Source organism: Geotrypetes seraphini, chromosome 7 (genome assembly GCF_902459505.1).
Source record: "Geotrypetes seraphini chromosome 7, aGeoSer1.1, whole genome shotgun sequence".
NCBI lineage: Eukaryota > Metazoa > Chordata > Amphibia > Gymnophiona > Dermophiidae > Geotrypetes > Geotrypetes seraphini.
Window position 1 is genome coordinate 94990991 of NC_047090.1, and position 25668 is coordinate 95016658.

General features: G+C 46.0%; 1 protein-coding gene across 1 annotated transcript; it reads right to left on the bottom strand.

The window, feature by feature from the left end:
- Positions 1 to 1105: 1105 nt before the first annotated feature.
- On the bottom strand, positions 1106 to 24991 carry CHURC1 (churchill domain containing 1). Its single transcript, XM_033950732.1, has 5 exons — positions 24835 to 24991; positions 14297 to 14432; positions 11878 to 11948; positions 2113 to 2207; positions 1106 to 1720 (listed from the first exon to the last, which is right to left on the bottom strand). Exons 1-4 carry the CDS (start codon positions 24871 to 24873, stop codon positions 2115 to 2117), a joined length of 339 nt encoding a protein of 112 aa, XP_033806623.1. The 5' UTR covers positions 24874 to 24991; the 3' UTR covers positions 1106 to 1720; positions 2113 to 2114.
- Positions 24992 to 25668: the final 677 nt, after the last annotated feature.

Below are 25668 nucleotides of genomic sequence, written 5' to 3' on the forward strand. Positions count from 1 at the left end.
GTTATAGACTTTTGCACTTTAGTTAATGGAACCTTTAATATGGTGAAATGGACTGTTGGGCCTTAAGAAAGATAAGTACACGTTTATAGTTGAAGTTGCCCATGAAGGTACTGAAGGGGAGACTTAGTAGATAAGAACAGGTTGTTCACTCTCTCCAAGGTAGGGAGAACAAGAGGGCACTCTCTAAAATTGAAAGGGGATAGATTTCGCACAAACGTAAGGAAGTTCTTCTTCACCCAGAGGGTGGTAGAAAACTGGAACACTCTTCCGGAGTCTGTCATAGGGGAACACACCCTCCAGGGATTCAAGACTAAGTTAGACAAGTTCCTGCTGGACAAGGACGTATGCTGGTAAGACTAGTGTCAATTAGGGTGCTGGTCTTTGACTAGAGGGCTGCCGTGTGAGCGGACTGCTGGGCATGATGGACCACTGGTCTGACTCAGCAGCGGCAATTCTTATGTTTATGTTCTTATAAAATTATAAAAACAAGAGTAAACAAAATAAAAATAAAAGTTTACAAATTATAGTATATGAATTTGAATGTTTGAAGGAGGTTTTATTTTACCTATGAATGAGATTTTGACCCAAGAATATGGTCAAGTAGAGTCAATACTGACAATCCTGTCTTGGGCTCTCTGAGGTCTTTTCAAACGGAATTTGAATATCCTACTTCACTAGATTTCAGAGTGTGAATACTGTTCTAGAGGAAATTAATCTGTTATCAGTTCTTATGGATTCTGTACAATATATAGAAGGGATGAGATGGTCCCCACAGAAGGAAAAGGAAAGAAAAGGGAAAGACTTGGAAATGATGCCCATGGAGAGGGGGGGAAGGGAAGAGATGATGCTCATGGAGGGGAGGAGAGAAGACGGTACCCATGGACGAAGGGGAAGGGAAGCAATGGAAACAAGACTGATATGAGGAGGAAGAAAAAACTGAAGGAAAGGTGAAAGTGAAAAATGAATATTAGACAAGAAGCAAAGAAGAGATGAGGAAAGAAAATAAATAGTGAGTTAAGAGGATGCCCTGAAACAGAGTTCCAAGCACAGAGGAGCAGAACCAGAAACAGAGCACATGATTAGAAAAATAAAAATCACCAGCCAATAAGATAAGAACAAACATTTTATTTTCAGTTTCGTAATTGAAATATGTGATTTTTGAGAATTTACATCTGCTGTCTATATTTTGCACTGTACAAATGGAAATGTGAGAGGGACACTTTAAGCGATTAAAAATTTTAATTGATGTGCAGTCCTAGCATTTATGAATTACTGCTAAAAGACTAAGTCCTCTCCTGTTGATATCTATGACACCATCCTGGTTTATCCCTCTTCTTTATGTTGGAGTTAGGATTTACCCTGATCTGTAGGCGCAGAAAAAGAACTCAGCTGGCAAGGTCTACTCTCAGCAGAGATGAAAGCATCATTATAAATGCTGTCCTTGTGACTACACAGACAAAGCAACATTACACTCCCAGACCCAGAGCAAGCGTTTGCACCACCGGCACAAGTAGCTTGACTCCAGGACGGAAATGCACAAAAGTGGTACACATATAATTCTGGTTGTATTATTAATTTGGTAGGCAAGTAGCAAACGACCTATGGGGCCACCATTTGTATGATGTGGGTGGTATCCTTCCCCAGTCAGATGTTTCAAATTATATTCAGCCTGTTCATCCTCCAGGTCTCCTTAACCAGCTCTCCATTTCATTATCTGACACTGCCATTAAAAAATAAACACATTTTGTCAAAGTCATGAATATCTGCCCAACCATATAGCATATTTTAAAAATTGAACTATTTCTTGCCTTTAGGAATTGAAACTGTGATTAAATTTACATGTAATTTGGTGTCTCTCTGAATTCAACAAGATGACTGAGAAGAATGGAAGACTTGACAGTATGAAGCCGAGAAGAAAATTTTTGTTTCATGAAGACATTTCTTTTTGAACAGAGTTAACATTGATAAATCGAACAAAAATAAAATAAAATAAGGGGAGCAGTAAATATTTATATCCCATTCCTGAACTTAAGCATAAGCAAAAGAGCAAAATCAGAGAACTTGATAAACTTGGCAAAAGCGAACAGTCTAAATCGTAGCCATGACTTAAACCTCTAAAATAGTGGAGCCATCTGCCGTGGATCATCAGGTAAAATACTGATCAAATCCTCTGCTTTTCCACATAACATGCATAGCATGGTGTACTCCTGCAATGAAAGAGAGAGAAAAAGTTGATTTTAAAAAAGGTTTGGACAAGTTCCTGGAGGAAAAGTCCATAGTCTGCTATTGAGACCGACGTGGGGGAAGCCACTGCTTGCCCTGGATCGGTAGCATGGAATGTTGTACTATTTGGGGGGCTTTGCCAGGTATTTGTGACCTGGATTAGCCACCGTGAAGAAGGGATACTGGGCTAGATGGACCATTAGTGTGATCAAGTCAGGCTATTCTTATGTTCTTTTTATATTGTAAAGCAGTTATTTTTAGAGACCAGACTCATTTCTATGGTCTAAAACAGAAGCTAATGTGTACACATACTGTCTCTCTCAAACTGTGGTTTTAAATCATCGAAGGCCTCTGAGCCCTAAAGTGCCTAAAGCAATAGCGAGATGCAGCCTGAAATTTGTTCACGGTATTTTTGGCAGGGTATTCAAAAGGTCCCACCTGTCGCATCTTCTACCCAGCTAATTTTAACTAAGCTGTTCCCATGGAACTAAAATTAGTACAGGCTAATCAAAAGCTTTGACGCCAATTTACTACAAAGGTTACTTCTTGGTGGTCATTTCTAAAACTATTTGCATAAAGAAGGCAAATGAACACGTCATATTCTCTCCCACAGGCACTGGTAGTGATGTAAAGATTTGCCCAGGGCTGGCTCTTTTACTTGGTTAAGAGTTTGTCTCATCCCCTGCTTTTCTTGTGTTTTCCATGATGCTGATTTAAACTTTTAGGAACAGATTCAGTAAACAGGTGCTCAAAATTAGGTGCCAGGAAAAATCCATGCCAAGTGCAATTCAAAAAAAGGGCACGCCAGGCTGAGAACCTTTTATAGAATATCGCAGGTTCCTGTGTCCAATTTTGGGCGCAAGGACCGACATCTGCTGAAGCTTGGTTTAAATCCTAGCACACAAGTTGGGCATGTAACCCCAATATTTTATAACACTGTGCAGAAATTTGTGGAACCCCCTCCCTTGAGCACATCCCCTTTTGGGTTTTCAGCTGTTCTGTTGCAGGTTACTGAACTGTTTTAATTTGCAGTCCATCATCTACACCAGTGGTTCCCAAACCTGTCCTGGGGGATCCCCAGCCAGTCAGCATTTCAAGATATCCCTAATGAATATGCATGAGAGAGATTTGCATATAATGGAAGTGACAGCTATGCAAATCTCTCTCATGCATATTCATTAGGGATATCTTGAAAACCTGACTGGCTGGGGGTCCCCCAGGACAGGTTTGGGAACCACTGATCTACACTGACAATATTCAGTTTCTTGTTCCAATTGTTAAATCTGTCAAATTGATACTAAGGGCTTGATTCTGGAAACGGCACCTGCTACAATAGGTACCTGTAAAATGAATGCCTACTGCATGATAATCATTGGTAGGCGTCACATCCAGAATCGCCTCTTATTTTTTTTGTAGACGTGCCTTAAATGTAGGCCTACCTAGAGGCAGCATAGATCACAAGGTTCTAAGAGTGGCGACTAAATGACCAAAAAAACTGTGAACACAACGCTAATTAACGTGGATAATATGAATATAATTTAAATATAATTTAAATGGAGTACCCTCAGTGTGATAAAGCAGCGAAGGGAGATATGCGAAGCGCTGGAGTATAACGAGACAGGGACCAACAAGCCCCTGCCCCCACACCATCATAGGGTACTTCCTTGTGTGTAATAAATCAAAATAGTGAAAAATGAATCACCACCAACAAGTGAACACAAGTGAGGTCAATTAAGAAGCCACTCTGAGAACCTCCCCAACCAGCTCCCACAACTGGAATCAAAAACCGACTTAGCTTAAGATGTTCTTGTAAAGTTGTCAAAACAGTAGCGACCCGCAATGAAGCGCCGCTGAGTACCAGGTCCAACCAAGCCTGGTTTCGGGAGCACACAATCCCTTCTTCAGGAACCCATGGTTGTAATAAAAATCACTGAAGATAAATCGAGCCAGCTGGAGGGAGCAGGGGCAGAGGCTTGTTGGTCCCTGTCTCGTTATGTGAAGCACTGAAGTATATCTCCCTTCGCTGCTTTATCACTCTGAGGGTACTCCATTTAAATTATATTAAATTATATTCATATTATCCACGTTAATTAGCGTTGTGTTCACAGTTTTTTGGTCATTTAGTCGCCACTCTTAGAACCTTGTGATCTATGCTGCCTCTAGGTGGGTTTCTTTCTTAAGTTTTTCTGGCAGGTTTTTGGAGTGTTTGTGCTTTGTTAAATGTAGGCCAGCATTTTACAGGCCTACTTTTAAGGCATCCGACTCGCACCTATGGACACCTAAGGCCAATTCTAGCGTAAGCCACCCCTACTCAAAAGAATGTTACTCAGGGAAAAAGCTGGTATTCACCACAACATTGAGGAGTCGCTAACAATGAAAGTGAGGGGAAAAAAGTCTCAGAACCCCACTGTCTCCCAAAGAAATGGCACGCAGTATAAGGGGTGATCACTGGCATATATTTTCAGTGGCCGAAAAACACTAAACACACAAAAAAAGGCTCTGTGCAATGCAATAATTACAAAGTAATTTATGAACAAAGGAGCTTATCTGTGACCAGGGATCTACCACACCAACATTGACCAGCGTTTCACTATTGGAGCTGTTTCTCAATGTGTGAAAAAGAAGATCCATCCTGGGTAGAAGTACATCAAATCGAAATCAAAAACTCTTCACAAGCCAAGCCTACACCAGCCTTAGGTACTTGTGACCTGTTTTGGCCGCCGTGAAGATAGGATACTAGGCTAGATGGGCCACTGGTCTGACCCAGTAAGGCTGTTCTTATGTTCTTTTTATATTACAGAGCAGTTATTTTTAGAGACCAGACTGATTCTATGGTCTAAACCAGGGGTAGGCAATTCCGGTCCTTGAGAGCCGGAGCCAGGTCAGGTTTTCAGGATATCCACAATAAATATGCATGAGATTGATTTGCATCTCAAGGAGGCAGTGCATACAAAGCCATCTCATACATATTCATTGTGGATACCCTGAAAACCTGACCTGGCTCCAGCTCTCGAGGATCGGAATTGCCTACCCCTGGTCTAAACAAAGCTAATGAATAGGCATGAGTCAGACGCCTACATTGTATACGTCTTTCACCGCATCGATAAACAAAAAAAAGTGCATCCTGATTGGTCTGCTAGACAGCAGTAGAACGCCTACCACCGCCTACAGTTAGGACGCCATTTTGAAACAAAGTCCCTAAATGAGGTCAGCCTTTACATGAAATCAATTAGGCAATGGATGAAAAAGCAATGTTACTTACCGTAACAGTTGTTATCCAGGGACAGCAGGCAGCTATTCTCACTAGTGGGTGATGTCATGAGACAGAGCCCGGTACGGACGTCTCACAAGCACGTGTTGCTTGTAGAAACTTAAAGTTTCCAGATGCCCGCACCACGCATGCGCCGGTGCCTTCCCGCCCGGAGAGCCGGGCGTGTCTCCTCAGTTCAGGTAGCTAGCCTGAGAAGCCAACCCAGGGGAGGTGGGTGGGACGTGAGAATAGCTGCCTGCTGTCCCTGGATAACAACTGTTACGGTAAGTAACATTGCTTTATCCCAGGACAAGCAGGCAGGTATTCTCACTAGTGGGTGACCTCCAAGCTAACCTCAGTGGGATGGAGGGGGAGTTGGCGACTTAAGAGAATAAATTTTTCAACACTGTTTGGCCAAACTGTCCATCCCGTCTGGAGAAAGTATCCAGACAATAATGTGAGGTGAAAGTGTGAACCGAGGACCAGGTGGCAGCCTTACAAATCTCCTCGATTGGTGTTGATCTGAGGAATGCTACTGAGGCTGCCATTGCTCTGACCTTATGGGCTGTGACCTTACAAGGAAGTGATAATCCAGCCTGGGCATAGCAGAAAGAGATACAAGCCGCCATCCAATTAGAGATGGTGCGCTTTGATACGGGTCTTCCCAACTTATTAGGATCGAAGGAGACAAAAAGTTGGGGGGTGGTTCTGTGTGGCTTGGTACGATCCAGGTAGAAAGCCAAAGCACGTTTACAGTCTAGAGTGTGAAGGGCCGATTCTCCATGGTGAGAATGGGGCTTAGGGAAGAATACTGGAAGTACAATGGATTGGTTGAGATGAAATTCGGAGACCACTTTAGGCAGGAATTTCGGGTGAGTGCGGAGGACCACCTTGTCGTGATGGAATACTGTGAATGGTGGATCCGCCATCAATGCCTGGAGTTCGCTGACCCTGCGAGCAGACGTAAGGGCTACAAGAAAAAGCACTTTCCAGGTGAGGTACTTAAGAGGGGCCCTGTTGAGTGGTTCAAACGGGGGCTTCATGAGATGGGAAAGGACTACATTGAGATCCCAAACTACCGGGGGTGGTTTGAGAGGAGGGTTAACATGAAAGAGTCCTTTCATAAATCTGGCAACCACCGGGTGGGTCGAGAGGGGTTTCCCTTGTAGAGGCTGGTGGAAAGCCGCAATAGCGCTCAGGTGGACTCGTATGGATGTAGACTTGAGTCCAGATTGAGATAGGTGTAGGAGATAGTCCAGCACGGAGGATAAGGAAGCTCGCTGAGGTTCCTTTGATTTAGAAACACACCATGAGGAGAATCTAGTCCATTTCTGGGAGTAGCATTGTCGAGTGGCGGGCTTCCTGGAAGCCTCCAAGACCTCCCTCACTCCTTGTGAGAATTGGTGAGGGGTTACGTTGAGAGGAACCAAGCTGTCAGGTGGAGAGACTGCAGGTTGGGATGAAGTAGTGATCCTTGATGTTGAGTAAGTAGTGAAGGAAACACTGGAAGTGGTACTGGTTCCCTGCTGCTGAGTTGAAGCAGAAGGGAGAACCAAGGTTGTCTGGGCCACCGAGGAGCTATTAGAATCATGGTGGCCTGTTCGAGTTTCAGCTTGACCAGAGTCTTCTGGATCAGCGGGAATGGTGGGAACGCATATAGAAATCGTTTCCCCCAGTCCAGTAGAAAAGCATCTGCCTCGAGGCGGTGAGGAGTGTAGATCCTGGAGCAAAACTGAGGCAGTTTCGAGTTGTGGGGAGCCGCAAAGAGGTCTATCTGAGGCGTCCCCCACTGTGTGAAGATTTGGTGAAGGGGGCTGGAATGGAGAGTCCATTCGTGAGGTTGTAGAAGACGACTTAGGTTGTCTGCTAAGACGTTGTTCTTCCCCTGAATGTAGACAGCTCTGAGGAGGGCGTTGTGGTGCACCGCCCAGTCCCAGACTCGTAGAGCTTCCTGGCAAAAGAGGGCCGAGCCCGTGCCTCCTTGCTTGTTGATGTAATACATGGCGGCCTGATTGTCTGTGCGAATGAGGATCACCATGTCGTGAAGTAGGTGTTGGAAAGCTTTGAGAGCATTGAAGATGGCTCTGAGCTCCAGTAGATTGATTTGATGTAGTCTGTCCGCACTGGTCCAGAATCCTTGGGTGCGGAGACCATCCAGGTGGGCCCCCCATGCATAGTTCGACGAATCGGTTGTGAGAACTTTCTGATGGGGGGGAGAGTGCAACAGCAAACCTCTGGATAGATTCGAAGAGGTCATCCACCAAAGTAGAGACTGCCGAAGAGCAGGTGTGACTATGATGCGTTCGGTTAGTGGATCGGACGTCTGATTCCACTGTGATGCCAGGGTCCCCTGGGGGATTCTGAGATGGAGTCTGGCAAAGGGTGTCACATGTACTGTGGAGGCCATGTGGCCCAGGAGCACCATCAGTTGTCTCGCCGGTAGGGTTTGGCGAGTAGACACCGACTGGCAGAGATGAAGAAGAGCCTCCATGCGTTGAAGAGGCAGGAATGCTCGGAGTTGAATGGTGTCCAGGACTGCCCCGATGAAGGGGAGGGACTGGGTGGGTTGTAGATGAGACTTGGAAAAGTTGATCTCGAAGCCCAAATTCTGGAGGAAGTAGATTGTAGTCAAGGCCGCCGAAGTGACCTCTGGGGCTGACGGGGCCTTGATGAGCCAGTCGTCGAGGTATGGGAACACCTGTAGACCCCTGTCCCGGAGTGCCGCAGCCACTACCACCAGGCACTTTGTGAAGACTCTGGGGGACGAAGAGAGGCTGAATGGTAGCACTCGGTACTGTAGATGCAGATTTCCCACCCGAAATCTGAGGAACTTTCGGGAGGCCGGGTGAATGGGGATGTGAGTGTAGGCCTCCTTGAGATCCAGGGAGCATAACCAGTCGTTCTGCTCGAGGAGGGGGTAGAGAGAAGCCAGAGTCAGCATACGGAACTTCTCTTTGACCAGAAATTTGTTGAGGGCCCGAAGGTCTAAAATGGGTCGCAGGTCGCCCGTTTTCTTCGGGACGAGGAAGTACCGGGAGTAAAATCCTCGGTTCAATTGGTCTGACGGGACCGGCTCGACGGCCCGAAGCTGAAGCAAGGTTTGGACTTCCTGAAGAAGAAGGGCGGTCTGTGTCGAGCTTGAAGGATACTCTCTTGGAGGATGGTCCGGGGGGACCCGATGGAACTGGAGAGAGTATCCGTCTCTTATGATGGTGAGGACCCATAGGTCCGTGGTTATGGCCTCCCATCGGTGGTAAAAAAGATGGAGGCGGCCCCCTATGGGAGAGGCTGAGGGGTGCAGAACGGTGTCTGTTATGCTCCCAGGAAGGGAGTCAAAAGGGCTGGGTAGCCTTAGGTGCAGCCGGTGGCTGGGGTTTTTGCTGAGACTTCTGGGGAGGTTGTCTCTTCGCAGGTTGCCTCGCAGCGGGCGTTTGTCTAGGCATGTAACGCCGCTGGTAAATCAGGGGTGGCCTGGAAGGTCGAGACTGTTGAGGTTTGGGTTTGGGCCGCAGGATGGATTGAAAAGATTTTTCGTGATCCGACAGCTTCTTGGTAACAGTTTCGATAGACTCATCGAACAGATCAGCTCCCGCACATGGTACGTTGGCGAGTCTGTCCTGGAGGTTGGGATCCATATCAATTGTACGGAGCCATGCCAGGCGACGCATGGCTACCGCGCTTGCGGCAGCACGTGCCGAGAGTTCGAATGCATCGAAGGAGGATTGCATCAGCTGGAGGCGTAGTTGGGAGAGGGAGGCTACCACTTCCTCGAACTCGAATCGAGCTTGGGTGTCTATGAAAGGAGTAAACTTGCGGAGCACCGGCAAGAAGAACTCCAGATAGGAAGAGAAAAAGAAATTGTAGTTCAGCACCCGTGACATCATCATGGAGTTTTGATAGAATTTTCTACCAAATTTGTCCATCGTTCTCCCCTCTCGGCCCGGCGGTACAGAGGCGTAGACCTGAGAGGGATGAGAGCGTTTAAGAGAGGACTCGACCAGTAGGGATTGGTGAGAGAGTTGAGGGCCCTCGAACCCTTTATGGTGCACGATGCGGTATCGAGCATCGAGTTTGCTGGGAATCGCCGGTATGGAGTACGGTGTTTCGAAACACTGCATGAAGGTCTGATCCAGCAATTTATGCAGAGGGAGCCGAAGCGACTCCGTTGGAGGGTTAGATAAATGCATGGTGTCCAGATACTCTTTGGAGTATCGGGAGCCCGTGTCAAGAGTCACCTCCAGATCATCCGCCATTTGTCGGAGGAATGATGAGAAAGACAATTGATCCGCCAGCGTCGGTTTGTGAGACGGGCTGGAGGAGGAAGAGGCCTCCGGGTCCATGGACATCGGGGAATGGCAAGGAGAATCGGGTACGGGTGTTTCCTCGTACTCCGTTCCCTCCGGAGGGGATACCTCTGATGAGGAGTATCCCATACGTTGCAGTTTTTTCTGCGGTGACACCTCCGAATGGCGTGCGGAGTGCCACGATGAGTGTCTGGATCGATGTCCGTCTCGGTGGCGGGACGGGGATCGGGATCGTCTGTGCATCGCATGGTCTCCCGAGGCCCCCAAGTGATGGATAGGGCTGGAAGCGGTGGATCGCAACTGGGGTTGCGATGCGGATTCTTGCGATGCTACCCAAGTCTGGTAAGGAGTGCGGAAGAACTCTTCCTGACTATGCCCAGGGCTTTGATTATCGATCGAAGGTCTGGTCCCATGTTGGCGCGGAGGCGTAATGGGCTCTAATGGCGGCATATCGCTAGGCGAGGCTTGCCGCATGGGCATCGCCGCCCTCCCCCGTTCGTCCTCGTCGGTTTTCGAGGTCGAACGGCGTGGGGGAGGGGGAGGGGGCGGACCGCCCCTTTGGACCGGTACCGTGAGGTCACCCTGTATGGCAGCGATGAGCCCGGGTCCGATGGTCTGCATGAGCTCAACGAATTGAGCTTCCAGCATGGACCGCAGCGAAGCCGATAAGGAGGGATCCGCACCGAAAGGGGGTCCTCCTGCACGGTCATCGCGTTCCTTCGAGGTCGAGTGCTTATGCTTGGTAGCTTTAGGCACTTTGATGACCACTGGTGGTACTGTGGAAGGAAGAGGTACCTGAACCGAGGAGACCGGGGCAGGCACCGACGTCGAGCTCGTGGATGGTGTCGGGATGAACGATGCCGGTTTCACCACACTCGATGCAGGAGGGGTCGATGCCGGTTTCGCACGAACCGGGGAGGTATCAGATGAAGTGGAAGCCGAAGGATCCTTAGCTGCGTCCATCTTGAACATCGACTCCCACAATAGGCAACGCCGTTTGAATGAGCGTGCCGTAAGGGTAGAGCAAGGCCTGCACGATTTCGGGATGTGGTCAGGACCAAGACACTGCAAACAGCGTCGGTGCGGGTCCGTGAGTGAAATCGCGCGTTGGCACTTGCTGCACTTTTTAAACCCGGTGATTGGCCGGGACATAGGCCGGAAAATCTCCGCCGCGAGGTCGAAGCCAGTAGGCCTGAGCCACGTGGCCGGCCCGTTCGACCCGCCGGAGGAAATAATCTTTTTTTTTTTTTTTTTTTAAACTGAAAAAGAAATGTACTGTTAATTGTAATCAAAAGAAAGCGAAAAACGCGGACAAGGAAGGCAAATTTAACTGAATTCAGCTAGCGCATGATGAAGTTGAACTTCTCAGCTCCGCGGAAAGAAAAGAACTGAGGAGACACGCCCGGCTCTCCGGGCGGGAAGGCACCGGCGCATGCGCGGTGCGGGCATCTGGAAACTTTAAGTTTCTACAAGCAACACGTGCTTGTGAGACGTCCGTACCGGGCTCTATCTGATGACATCACCCACTAGTGAGAATACCTGCCTGCTTGTCCTGGGATAACCAATTATCGGCCCTCGCCAGGTCAGATTTTCAGGATTTCCCAAATGAATATGTATATGATCTATTTGTATACAATGGAAGCAGTGCATGAAAGTAGATCTCATGCAAGTTCATTGGGGAAATCCAGAAAACACGACTGGATTGCAGCCCTTGAGACTGACATTGGACAACTCTGGTTTAGACGGTATGGAATAAATTAAACAATTTTTACCAATAAAAAGAAATAGCAGCAAATCAGAACACAGTCATGCACTAGAGATAGTATCTACAGGTTTACTTTTCTCAAATGACATTTACCACTAGGGGATCCTTCACCTTCCCTATAATTATTTCACACACACAGTAGAATTAAAAACAAAGTATGATGTACAGCACCACATTCATTGCGTTAAAGAGACTACACTGTTCTCAAAACTTCTGTCTAAATGAAATCACATTACTCTGGTGAAACCTCTCACCAGATAATGTCACAACTTACTTCGGATACAATTTCCTGGAAAAAAAAATCCCCATTAGTGAATATACTTTTTTTTAATTACCTGGTAGTCATCCACCACACTGAAGGTGTATTCGTGCCTTGCCACAACATGATGACAGTTTGTGCAAATATCTGAAACCAAAACAAGATATGAGAAATTATTTTTTTTTTAACCAAGTAGTTTCCTCCAGCTCTTTTAGAGCTTTTTGTTCATTTGAACCCGGCCTTTATCAGCTTATGGCACCATTAGCCTTCATTTTCAATTACAGTAGGACTCCGATTATCTGGATATCCAGTTATCCAGAATGCTTCTGGGGTCTCAGTTTATATTCCAGTTCCCCCCTGAAGTCCCATTCCTATCACCCTCCCTCTAGTGTTCCTTCTCCACTGCTGCTGCCATCAGCCCCCCCTCCCCCAACCCCCCACAAATTGGGAGACTTTCCCCTGCCATCAGTACGCCCCCTACAAGAAAAGACAGCATGCCCCATCCCTCCCCGAACAGACGCCACCAACCCCCCTCCCGGACCCAGAGGAAGGACCCCAGGCCTACCTTGTTTCCCTGGTGGTCTAGCAGCGTGTTGGGGCAGGAGCAATTCCCACTTGATCCTGCCCATGTGCTTTAAGTGATGAAAATGGCTGCCGAGACTTCCAGCGGCAGTCTCACAAGGCTGCTGCTTAGCATCACGAGAACGCCACTGGAAGTCTCGGCAGCTATTTTCATTGCTGAAAGAGCATGAGTAGGAGCGAGTAGAAATCTCCTGTCTCAGCGTGCCGCTAGACTACCAGGGAAACAAGATAGGCCTGGGATCCTTCCTCTGGATCCAGAAGGGGGTTGGTGGTGTCTTGTTGGGGGAGTGGGGCCGCTGACTGTATTTTTTCACATTTATTATAAAAACATTTTTTAAAAGAATGTCCAAATATCTGGATTTTTCATTATCCAGACTGATCTCTGCCGAGGTTAGTCTGGATAATGAGCATCCTACTGTACTTGGGTTTTCTTCTCTTTTTTAATGTTCCCTTCCAACTCACTAAGTGGTCACTGTAATGCCTGTTCCTAGATAGGAGCATGCACTAGGACAGTGCTTCTCAACCCAATCCTTGGGGCACAACCAGCCAGTCAGGTTTTCAGGATATCCACAAATAATATGCATGAGAAAGATATGTATACCGAAGAAGCAGTGCATGAAAATCTCTCTCATACATATTAAGTGTGGAAATTCTGAAAACCTGACTGGCTGGGTTGAGAAGCACTGGACTAGGGCTCCTTTAGAACAGGGATTCTCAACCCAGTCTTAGAGACACACCTAGTCAATCAAGTTTTCAGGATATCCATAATGAACATATACATGAGAGAGATTTGCGTACAATGGATATAGTGCAGTGCCTGCAAAGTTATCTCATGTATATACATTATAGGTATCCTGAAAACCTGGTAGGCTAACTGTGTTACAATGACAGGGTTGAGAACCATGCTTTAGGAATTCTGCAATTAGGGGTCTAAAATCTGATCAGTAGGTGGCACTGCTGTACGATGACGGAGTGTCTCTTTACTTAAGGCTGTAAACACTGCCTCTACAGTAGTGTTTCTCAACTCAATCCTGGAGTACCCCCCTGCCAGTCAGGTTTTCAGGATATCCACAATGAATGCATAAACTTGATTTGCATACACTGCCTCCATTATATGCAAATCTCTTTCAAGCATATTCATTGTGGTTATTCTGAGAACCTGACTGGCAAGGGGGTACTCCAGGACTGAGTTGAGAAACACTGCTCTACAGCATCCCCAGCCAGTCCAGGGAACAGAACCCAGGTCTCCACATGCAATGTGTAGTACTGCCATTAAATTACTAGGCCTGCATGAACTGACACTACTTCATTTAAGTTACAATATACCAGATCTCTTAAGACCCACAGAAACTGAGAGCAAATAAGGACCATCAAGTCTTTGCAATATGCTCAGATTCTTCTATACTAATAGTGGCAAAATGCTGCTTCTATCTGCCTTGAACAGTACACCTTGGCACCAAGAACCTCAAAAAAGCTACTGACCAACAACGCTCTTGGGGATCAAGAGGGGTTGTGCCTCAAATAGAGATGGGGCTCCTTTTACTAAGGCATGCTAACAGATTTAGCACACGCTAATCATTAACGTGTGTTAAATGCAAAGAATCCCATAGGAATAAAATGGGCTGGCTTCGTAGCAATTAGCATGTACTAAATCTGTTAACACACCTTAGTAAAACGAGCCCCAAGAAACATATCTTCTCATATACAGCCAGCAGCAGTCAGCTTTTCCTTTTATTTATTTAATTTTTAATACTGACCTCCAGCAACAGAATTAGACCCAGATATTCAGTGTTGGGACATAGCCAGGCACTAACCTCTCCTGCCCACTTATACCATGTTGCAAAATTGACCCTATAATTCCTATTTCTTCAACAGAACATTTTTAACATCGAAAACAGAAATTAAATTCTTACGATCATAAGTAATTATTTCTTCTCCATCCTCTTCCTCTTGAGATCTGTTTGTGATCAGCACAAAATCTCTTTTGTTGCATTCAGCACATCCCACATAATTGAGCAGGAAAGAACCACTCTCCAAACAGGTGTTGCCCTAAAACAATAAGAAAAACCTCTAACTTTCAATTACAAACATTTTTCTTTTAATATACTGTAAAACAGGGGTGTCCAACTGCAGCCCCGTGAAGTATTTTGTGCGGCCTCGGTCGAGGGTGATGCAGTGTTTTCCTCTGCTGCCCCCAGGTGTTTACCGTCTTGCCGGTTCTCTCCTGTGTCTTGCTGCAGCGTTTGCATGTTTGTGCGGCCCCGGAAAAAAAATTTTCAGCCAATGCGGCCCAGTGAAGCCAAAAGGTTAGACACCTCTGCTGTAAAACAATCATACTAGTTCAGCTTTTTTGGTTTGCACTAGCAGGCTGTATTGTAGAGTTAGTATCAGGGTTCACATTGCGACCCAAAGGACTGATGTGTGCAATAAAGACACTATACTCAGCCCACATGAGAAACAACTGTTGATCTCAGCCTCAATTTATAAAAATGGTTCAAGAAAATCATACTGCAAGTCCTTTGATCTAGGGCAGTGGTTTTCAACCCTTTCCTGGGGGACCCCCCAGCCAGTTGGGTTTTCAAGATATCCCTAATGAATATGCATAAGACATATTTGCATGCCTGTCTCCTCTATTATATGCAAATCTCTCTCATGCATTTTCATTAGGGATATCTTGAAAACCCAACTGGCTGGGGGTCCCCTATGATAGGGTTGAGAACCAGTGATCTAGGGCAGTGTTCTTCAACCTTTTTACACCTGTGGACCGGCGGAAATAAAATAATTATTTCGTGGACCGGCAAACTACTAAGACTGAAATTTTTTTTTTAAAACCATCGTCGCCCCGTCCCCGCGAACCCGGTCCCACAAACCATCTGATCCCATCCGCACAAGCCTCAAATAGTTATGATTTTATATTGTACATATTTTATTAAAGTATAAAAAGAAACAATATTCTATACAATTGTCATTTTATAAATACAAATAATACAGAGCAAGGATCAACAAACCCCCTGTCTCCCCTCCCCTTCACATATATCCCCTCTACTATCAAGAAAACTGAATAAGCCAAATTTCTCTAATCTTTCGCTGTATGGCAGCTCCTCCAACACCTTAACCATCTTAGTCGCTCTTCTCTGGACCCTTTCGAGTAGTAGTACCGTGTCCTCCTTCATGTACGGTGACCAGTGCTGGACGCAGTACTCCAGGTGAGGGCGTACAGCGTCATGATAACCTTCTCTGTCTCTTCAGTCCAGCATCTGCCCCTTCCATTCACTGTCTGTCTTTCCCTGCCATCTCTCCTCCTGCCCCCCCCCCCCCCAATTTGGTCTGGCATCCATCATCTTCCTTCTGTTCCCCTCATGGTCTGGCATTTCTGTCCTTCCCTCCCCCCTGTGGTTTTTAGCATCTCTCTCTTCTCATTTCCTCCACTCAGATCTGATATTGTTCTCTGTTCTCTCTTCCCTTTTCTTCTCTGGTCTTCCTTCTCTATTTTCTGCCTCCATCTAAATTAAATTCTTTTTTACTATTTAGTCCCGTTTCTCTCTTTTCACTGTGTCTACCCACAGCTTGTCACCCCTTTCTCCTCCATTATCTTACTATTTTCTTCCCCCTTTATTTAGCTCCTCCTTCCATTCAGTATGTGTTCTTTCCCCACTTCCAATTCAACATCTGCTCTCCCCTCTCAACTGACATCCATCTGCCTTCTGCTCTCTCTCCCTTCTTCTCACTTCCATCATCTGTCTCCTTCTCTCTCTCATCTCCTCCATTCCATCATCTGCCCCTTCTCTCTCTTCCCCCCCCCCAACTTCCATCATCTGCCCCCCTTCCCCTCACCTTTGCGGTTCACTTTCTTTCCCCTGAGGGTGGTTCATGTCAGAGGGGAAGCTTTGGCCGAGCATAACTGCTTGCAAGGAACAGTGGAACTTACTTGATGTCATGCTGGGGCCCGTTGCCGTTTGAAGAAAAAAAAAAAAAAAGGGACCTCCAAAGGTGAGAGGAAGGGAAACCTCCAGGACAGCTGCTCTTTGCCCTCCTTCAGCAGCCCAAGAGTCTTTAGGCAAGCGGCAGCTCTGTATGCTTTTAACTTCGGCACAGAGCTGCCTCTAAGCAGTAGTTTAGCGCGGTTTCATGAGGCAGCCTCGGGGCCTTTGCTAGGCCGGCCCACATCGCATCATCGAAGCGGACCGGCCTAGCAAAGGCCCCGAGGCTGCCTCATGAAACCGCGCTAAACTACTGCTTAGAGGCAGCTCTGTACCGAAGTTAAAAGCATACAGAGCTGCCGCTTCTGGTCGGGAGGTGCGAAGACAAGACAAGAAGCATACGCTGCAGGAGTCCCGGCGAAGGCAGAAGTCCCGGCACAGCGACGGCAACAGGAAGTTGCAAGTCAGCTGACGTCGGCACTTTTCGTTGCGGCGGGGACCCGAGTCCTTCGCGGACCGGCAAGATTTTTTTGCGGACCGGCACCGGTCCGCGGACCGGCGGTTGAAGAACTGTGATCTAGGGAACTTACTGTACTGATGAACTAGGAGAAATCCTACAGAAATATATCAATGGGATTATCCTTCTTCTTGTAAATACTTCATTCATACAGCATTACTCCAGGGTGATGATAAACTCTCCCCCTACCCCCATTCTCCCTTCTTGATAGAAACACAGAACAATGACGGCAGATAAAAGCCAAATGGCCCATCCAGTCTGCCCATCTGCAGCATCCACTATCTCCTCCTCTCTCTAAGACAGGGGTGTCAAATGTTGGTCCTCCAGGGCCGCAATACAGTTGGGTTTTCAGGATTTCCCCAATGAATATGCATGAGATTTATTTGCATGCACAACTTTCATTGTATGCTAATAGATCTCGTGCATATTCATCCTGAAAATCCAACTGGATTGTGGCCCTTGAGGACCGACATTTGACAACCCTGCTCTAAGAGATCCTACGTGACTGTCCCACACTTTCTTGAAATCAGACACAGTCTTTGACTCCACCACCTCTACTGTGAGACTATTCCATGCATCTATCACTCTTTCTGTAAAAAAGTATTTCCTTTGATTACTCCTGAGCCTATTATCTCTTAACTTCATCCCATGCCCTCTCACTCTGGAGTTTCCTTTCAATTGAAAGAGACTCGCCACATGCATATTTAAACATCTCTATCATTTCTCCCCTCTCTTGCTTTTCCCCCAAAGTATACCATATACATTCAAATATAAACCAAGATTTTGGCGCCAAAGTAAAGGCCCCCTCTGTTTATATTCGGGTCAGCACCCATCCACCCCCTCCCAGACCTGTTGCAAGCCTGCCATAAGACCTGGTGGGCCAGGATAGGAGGGATCTATCTCACCTCCTGTCTCGGATGACTCTAACAACTCTCACCTCCTTGATTAGCCAAAAGTGTACCTTTATAATCCCTGGTGGTCCAGCGGTGAAGCGGAGCAGAAGCGATCTTCCTACACCCCTGCTTCGCACAGAGCCACTATCTGAATGGCTGTCATGAGATCACAGGAGATTGTGAGGTTGCCGCCAGAACTCAAGGAAGCCATTCAGATAGTGGCTTTGCATGGGGCAGGAGCATAGGGAGTTCACTCCTGTCCTGGTTCACCGCTAGACCTCCAGGGATTTTAAAAGTATGCTATTAATCAGGGAGATGGGAGGGAGGTGAGAATTGAATCAGCCGGGACAGGAGGCAGGAGGGATCCATCCTGATTCAGCCCACCACTGGACCAACAGGGTTTATGGCAGGCCCGGTGGAGGCCTGCAAGGCATTGAGAGAGATGGGGGACAGGGTGCAGAGCCTGGCAGGGAGGGAGGACAGAGTCTGGCAGGGCAGGACACTTGAATATAAAACCCCAGTTTATATTTGAGTCAACATTTTTCCTCTTTTTTGGGGGGGGAAAAGGTTACCTTGGTTTATATTCACATATATATGGTGCATAGTGAGATCTTTAAATCTGTCTCAGTATGCCTTGTGACATACACCGCCAACTATTTTAATAGCCTTCCTCTGGACAGACTCCATCCTGTCTATATCTCTTTTTGAAGGTGTGATCTCCAAAATTATATACAATATTCTAAATGAGGTTTCACCAGAGTCTTGATAACATAAGAATGTAAAAATAGCCTTACTGGGTCAGACCAATGGTTCATCTAGCCCAGAAGCCCGTCCCCACAGTCGCTAAGCTAGGTCACTAGTACCTGACAAAAACCCAAAGAATATAAACATTCTATGCATGATGACAAAATACATTTAACCAATCTGGTAAATAAGGAAGAGGACAAATCTCTGCTCTGAGATAAATCAGTGGGTAAAAACAAAGATATGGCAACCAGGAAATACGCCAACAGTCTTTACCAAGTGGTGAATCAGTGCCTATTTTATAATATACTGGTTCATTTGTTCATTAGTAAGTAAAGTTTGTTGTTATACATTCTGGCTTCTTGATCTGCACTCCTAACCACTGGTTAAAGAAAATTAAAACAGTCCTCTTTTTTATTCTTTCCTCCCAAAGAAATTTGAAAGAATTATACGAAAGGCATCAGGAAATGTGTTTAACCCTTCATCTGGAAACAAAATAACTCCCTCAAAAATTAAATAGACTCAAGCTGAGACCAAGGTGCAATTGATAACTAGAACTTGATTGCAGTGGGGAGAGTGTGGCACGGTGATTAAAGCTACAGCCTCAGCACCCTGAGGTTGTTCAAACCCACGCTGCTCCTTGTGACCCCTGGCAAGTCACTTAATCTCCCCATTGCCTCAAGTACATTAAATAGATTGTGAGCCCACCGGGACAGACAGGGAAAAATGCTTGAGCACCTGAATAAATTCATGTAAACCGTTCTGAGCTCCCCTGGGAGAACGGTATAGAAAATTGAATAAATAAATAAAATAAAAATAAGCCGCTCCAAGGTCCCACCCTCTTTCCTCAGTCCAAGACCACTGCTGAAAAGTTCTCAGCCCAACCAAGTTCCTAAATTTGGAGCATTATTTTGCCACTGTAGCTGAAAAGAGTTATTTTATTTTGCAAAGTGCCAATTTGCAGAATTGTAATGCTATGTTTTGACATTGTTTCAGATCACTAAATGAACCCTGCCAATGAAAAGTGTGGAATTTTCAAGTGTGGAACTCCGAGACGTCATGAAATTTCTATTCCTACAGAAAAAAAAACTCCAAAGGAAAACCATGAATATATGATGCAAATACTGAGTGACAAATGCCCATCATGCTACACACTGAAGAACTGGTGTGCAAACTTTCAGTGTGGAGATTTCAAGGTCTGGGAAGCCTCAAACAGTGTCAACTCCTGAAATTGTTGACCATGTCCATGACCTGATTTTGGCAGATTGGCGAATATCAGCTAAAACAATTTCTGAGCCACTACAGATATCCAGGGAACATGTTGGGTGTATAATCCATGAGCAGCTGGGTATGCAGAAGCTGTTAGCCAAGTGGGTGGCCAAATGTTTGAATGCTGATGAGAAACAATGTCGAGTGGACACTTCCAAGTTGATTTTGCAGCATTTTCAGTGAGATGGTGACAATTTTTTGGAGCAACTAGTTTGGTTACACCATTATGATCCTGAGATAAACCAACACGCCATGCAAAAGTGGCAGTCAGGTTCTCCAATGCCAAGGAAGTTCAAGATCCAAAAGTCAGCAGGAAAGGTTATGGCCATAGTTTTGAGATCAGGAAGGTATTGTAATGACTGACATATCTTCCAAGGAGCCCAATGGTTAATGCAGAATACTATTATAACTTGATGTGCCAATTAAAGGAGGCATTGAAAGAAAAAACAAGAGGGAAGCTACGGAAAGGAGCTCTCTTTTTGCAAGACAATGCACCTGCTCATAAGGCTAGCAAAACAATAGATGTTTTGATGCAGTTGGGGTTTCAGTGCATAGACCATCCACCCTACTCACCAGATCTTTGCTCCATCTGACTATTTTCTGTTTCCAAACCTTAAAAATAGTTTGAAAGGGCGACGATTTTTAAGTGATTTGGAGGCGATTGCAGCAGCGGAGCAGTATTTCAGTGACCAGACATCAGAGAATTTTTTGGAAGGTTTACAGAAACTTCAGATATGATGTATCAAGTATGCTGAACTTTAGGGGTGAATATGTGGAATAACTTGTAAGTTTCATGGCTCCATGTTGGGCTGAGAACTTTCCAGCACCCCCTCATATCTTTCCTGCTAAGCTGAAATACTCCACATAGGCTCTGCAAGAAGTAGGGTCTTTCACTCACGGTTTGAAGATAAGTCTCCACACATCCCTTACTCTGTCCTCTCCTGGTGTCTTCAAGGGAAAAGTAAAGGCTCTTATATTTTCTTTTAATCAAGCTCTCCAGGTTCTACCTTGTTTCCTCTCACTTTGTTGTCTGCTCTTCTAAAAATCTCTCAGGCTTTCTCTCCACAAGCAGTTGGTGCTTTCAGGAGTCTCTCTTAGTACTAGGGTTTTGGCTGGAGAATCAGGATAACCAACAGCCTTGAATTTGCTCCCACTCCTCTTTTATACAGTTTGCCCAACCACTCAGTCAACTGGGTCTCCAACTCCTCCCACAATATTCTGCTACCAACAAGCACACACTCAGTGACTCTCCAAAGAATCCAGTGCTCCCTGCTCTGTAGCACAGGCATTGTGTGTGTGTGTGGGGGGGGGGGGGGGGGAGGAGGAGTCACATAGGTTTTAGGAGTGCATAAAAAATAAGTGGTAAATTACACAAATAATCACCCAGTTTTTGACGATAGGTTGTGTTCCTTCTTGCCTAAAGAAGGCTGCTGTTTGACCGTTAATGAAGAATCATATGAATGGGACTTTGTTGGAGCATTTTCGCCTAATTTGGACCCTGAATTTTTTAGCCAAAGTATTGGGAAAGGTAGTGTTAGGTCATTTGCAGGAGTTCTTGGACAAATAATAATATCCTGGATGACTTCCAGTTTGGTTTTAGATTGAATGATTGCTGATTCCTGTGCTTGATACGATACACAGTGGTTTAGATTATGGTGATGGTTTTTTCTTGGCATTGTTGGATGTTTTGTCCACTTTCGACACAGTTAATCATCGGATTGTGTTGAAATTGAGATCTCTGGTATCGGGACAGGGTTGGACTAGTTTGAGTCATTTTTAAGTAATTGAATATATTGCGTGGAGATAGTACAGGATAAGTCAAGTTGATCCACGTAGAGTACCCCAGGGGTCAGCATTATCTGCTATACTATTCAATATCTATTTATTGCCACTTTGTTGTGAGTTGTGAAAACTTGGGGTTAATTTCCACCTGTATGCTGACGATATCCAGTTTCTGATACCTGTGAACAACTCGATTTCTAATGCGTTGGTTAGAGGATCACTAATGCGTTAGGTAAACCAAGATACAACGCATAACAGTAATCAAATACTGGCGTCAATATCGCACTAATCACTGTCTTGAAATTATTGATGGAAAGATAATCACGCATTCTACATAATAACTGACTTCACCTGAGGTTTAAAAGATAGCTCTGAATCCAAAACTACACCTATATAGGAGTATTTGCATGCAGCACTGGGACTTCCACAACATCTAACATTATCTCTGAGGGAAACAGTTCAATTAATCTCCTACGACCAACACACAAAACTTCTGTTTTCGCCACATTTAACTTCATCTGATTCTTACAAATCCAGTTCTTGATAACTCGAAAACAATTATTAAGTTCTTCAGGCTTTGCAATTTGCCCAAAATGCGACTGCACAGATTATTGTTCAGGCATCAAAATTTGATCATATTACTACGATTCTTCGTGATTTGCATTGGTTACCGATTATGTGTCGAGTGGAATTTAAGGTTTTATGCTTGAGCAGCTTCAAGCTTTTGAATGATAATTGTGCAATGGTATTGAGGTCTTTATTACATCATTATAATCTATGGTCCGGAGATAAGATGAATTTGGAAGGTCCACCGCTGAATGTCATAAGACCAGTGGCGTACCTAGCATATGTGACACCCGGGGCCCATCATTTTTTGGCACCCCCCTCCATCTGTACGAAAAACATGATTTTTAGTAACAAGCCACACGTCACACCTAGGAAAAGGCAGCATCTTACATATGCAGTGAGCAGTACATCAATACACTCATTGTAAAACTAAACAAGCAAGACTAGTACAGATCAATCCTACACCGTCAATCCTAACAGAAAACCATGTCTTTCGAACACACAGAACAAAGAAAACACCTTTGCATAGTATGGAGTATGTCATCACAAACTAATCCTCCCCTTTTACAAAATTGTAGTGTGGATTTTAGTCACGGTGACGCTCATAGAATTCTGAGCATCAGAGCTGCTACCACCACGGCTGGCGCTAAAAAACGCTCCACAGTTTTGTAAAAGAGGGGATAAAATAGAAATACATAGACAAAGGTTAAATTGAACCAGCAAGAAGCTGGACTCTGCATACAATGCAACACCTCAGAAACAGTGACACATGTCTCCTAAAGCAATAAATAAATAGAAAATTATTTTCTACCTATCTTCTCTGGTTTCTGCTTTCCTCATCTTCTTGTAACTCTCTTCCTTCCATCCACTGTCTACTGTCTCTCTTCCCCTCTATGGCATCTTCTTTCCTTCTATGCCCCTTCCAGAAACTGTATGCCTCCCCCTTCCATCTCTCCTTTGGTCTGGCATCTCCTCTCCTTCCCTCTACCACACCTCTCTTCTGTAATCTCTTTCTTCCCTCATTTTCCTTTTCAATTTATTTTCTGCATCCATCTAGATTACGTTCTTACTACCCTCTCATCAATTTCCCTTTTTACTGTCTACCTACAGTTCACCACATTCTTTCCCTCACTTCCTCCAGTATTTCCCTAACTCAATCCTTTTCCCCCATCATGTGCCCTCCTTTTATTTATCCCCTCCTTCCATCATCTGCCCTCTTCTCTCTCCCCACTTCCATCATCTGCCCCTTCTCTCTCTTTCCCCCCACTTCCATCATCTGCCCTCTTCTCTCTTCTTCTCTCTACTTCCATCATCTGTCCCTTCTCTCTCTTTCCCCCCACTTCCATCAGCATCTGCCCCCTTTCTCTCCCTACAACCCAATTCCATGCGGTATTGTTCCCCCTTATCTCTTTCCCTGCAATTCCATCAGCATCTGCCCCTTTCTCTCCTTCCACCATGCTTCCATAGCACCCTGACCCCCTTTGTCACCCTTCACCATGCTTCCATAGCACCCTGACCCCCCCTTCACCATGTTTCCCTAGCACCCTGACTCCCCTTTGTCACCCTCCATGCCTTTCCATGCCACCCATTCCCCTTACACAAAAGCTGCGTGCTGCAACCATCACCCTAGCATGGCGGGACGCGCGCTGAGTACGGAATCAGCACTTCGTAATCCCAGGCGCCGGGCGCGCGGCCAGCCTGAACCAACACAAACAGGTGAGAGAGGAAGGGGAGCCGTGAGAAAGCGCATCGGTCCGAGGTCATCCCGATCCCAGTGCAGCTCACGCCCCAAGACGAGGGACTCGTTGGGCGAGTGACATCACATCCTTCCTTCCACTGCCCTGCTCCGATTTCGAGCGTACGAATCAGGAGGATTTTTACTGCCGATTTTCACTTCCGGAGTCGCCGAGCCCCGCCGAAGCCCATCGATTGGCCTGGACTGCTGCTCACCCCCACCTCTCCTCCTGATTCGCATGCTCGTCTGCTCCCCGCCGTGGATTGGCCGCAGCCCTGCTGTCTCCACTGCCCCGAAGCTTTCCCTCTGCTGCAATCTGCCATGGCGGAAATGGGTAGATCCGGCCCTGGTTTTCAGCAGCGCGGGAGGTTCCGGACCCAGCGGGCTGTGCACCCCGTTGCAGCGTGCACCCGGGGCGGATCTTCCCCCCCCCCCCCTCTTGGTATGCCACTGCATAAGACTTGCAGGGTTTCGGAAATCCATACTGATGGTTCAGGGGGCCGCTTTGGTGGAATGTGTTGCCCCAGAAGATTAAGCAAGTTAACAGTGTCTTGCAGTTTAGAAAATTATTGAAGACCTTGTTGTTTGAGAGGGGTTTTTCTTGATCAAACTGGATTCCTTTCTTGTTTGATTTTGCTTGTGTTTTAAGGAACAAGTTTGTTAATGACTTTGTTTTATAAATGTTTATTTGTTAATTTTATTATGTATGCTTTTTTTGTTATCCACATAGAATTATTGAATGTGCGGACTATACATTTTTAAATAATTACACCCACTGAGGTCAACAGTACTCAGCTCATTTTCATAGCAAGAGGTCAAGGATAGGTACTACGACTGTTACAGAAATGCACCCTCAGAAAGCAAACTGAACTTCCTCAGATCGAGCACAAGTGGAAAACCTAAACGCTAAAAGATTCTCTCCGCAAGTGAAGTACTGTACTATAGAAATCTGCAATGGAGTGTGACAGCGAGAGAGCATATAACCTCCCCCAGACTGTAGAGAGGACACCGCCCACCTCCTTACCCTGTCCGGATACTCTTTCTCCACGCAGCCTGTGCACATTTCGGCGACCAGCGTTCACACGGCAGCACGACTGACTAATCCATTCCAAAAGTAACGCACAGAACCTGTAGGAGCATTCCACTTCCGGGTCTGACACGGTTTCCGGGTGGAAGCGGAAGAGATTTTGGAGTCACGCGCTCTACGAAAAAACACCCACCCCTGAACGTTCAACTTTTGCCGGCCCTTTCGCTTGGTTTTCAGTAATGCTTGGGTGTGTTCGCTTGTTATTGACCGATGGGATGAAGTTTCGGGCTTTCTTTCAGAGAATGAGGAGGGAACAAATTTGTCCCCGCGGGATCTCAATGATTTGGGTAACAGTACTTTGGACTGGCCAACTGCTTATCTGGGACGAGAGTTCAGGCTTCCCAGACCTGCCTTGACCACCTCACAGTCAGGTTTGTAGACTAGCCACAATGAATATGCGTGAGAATATTTTAATATACTGGCTCTTTAGAGCAGTGGCTCCCAACCCTGTCTTGGAGGACCACAAGCCAGTCAGGTTTTTGGGATAACCCTAATGAATATGCATGAGAGAAATTTGCATAAAATGGAGGTGACAGGCATGCAAATCTGTGCCATGCATATTCATTAAGGCTATCCTGAAAACCTGACTGGCTGGTGGTCCTCCAGGACAGGGTTGGGAACCACTGCTCTAGAGTATGCAAATCTCATGCACGGGTATGTTCTGAACACCTGATTGGCTGAAGGGTCCCCAGGATAGATGTGAGAAATCCTGCATTAGTTCGTCTTGAGCTGAGGGTCAGTGCAATAATAGAATCTATAGAACACGCCAGG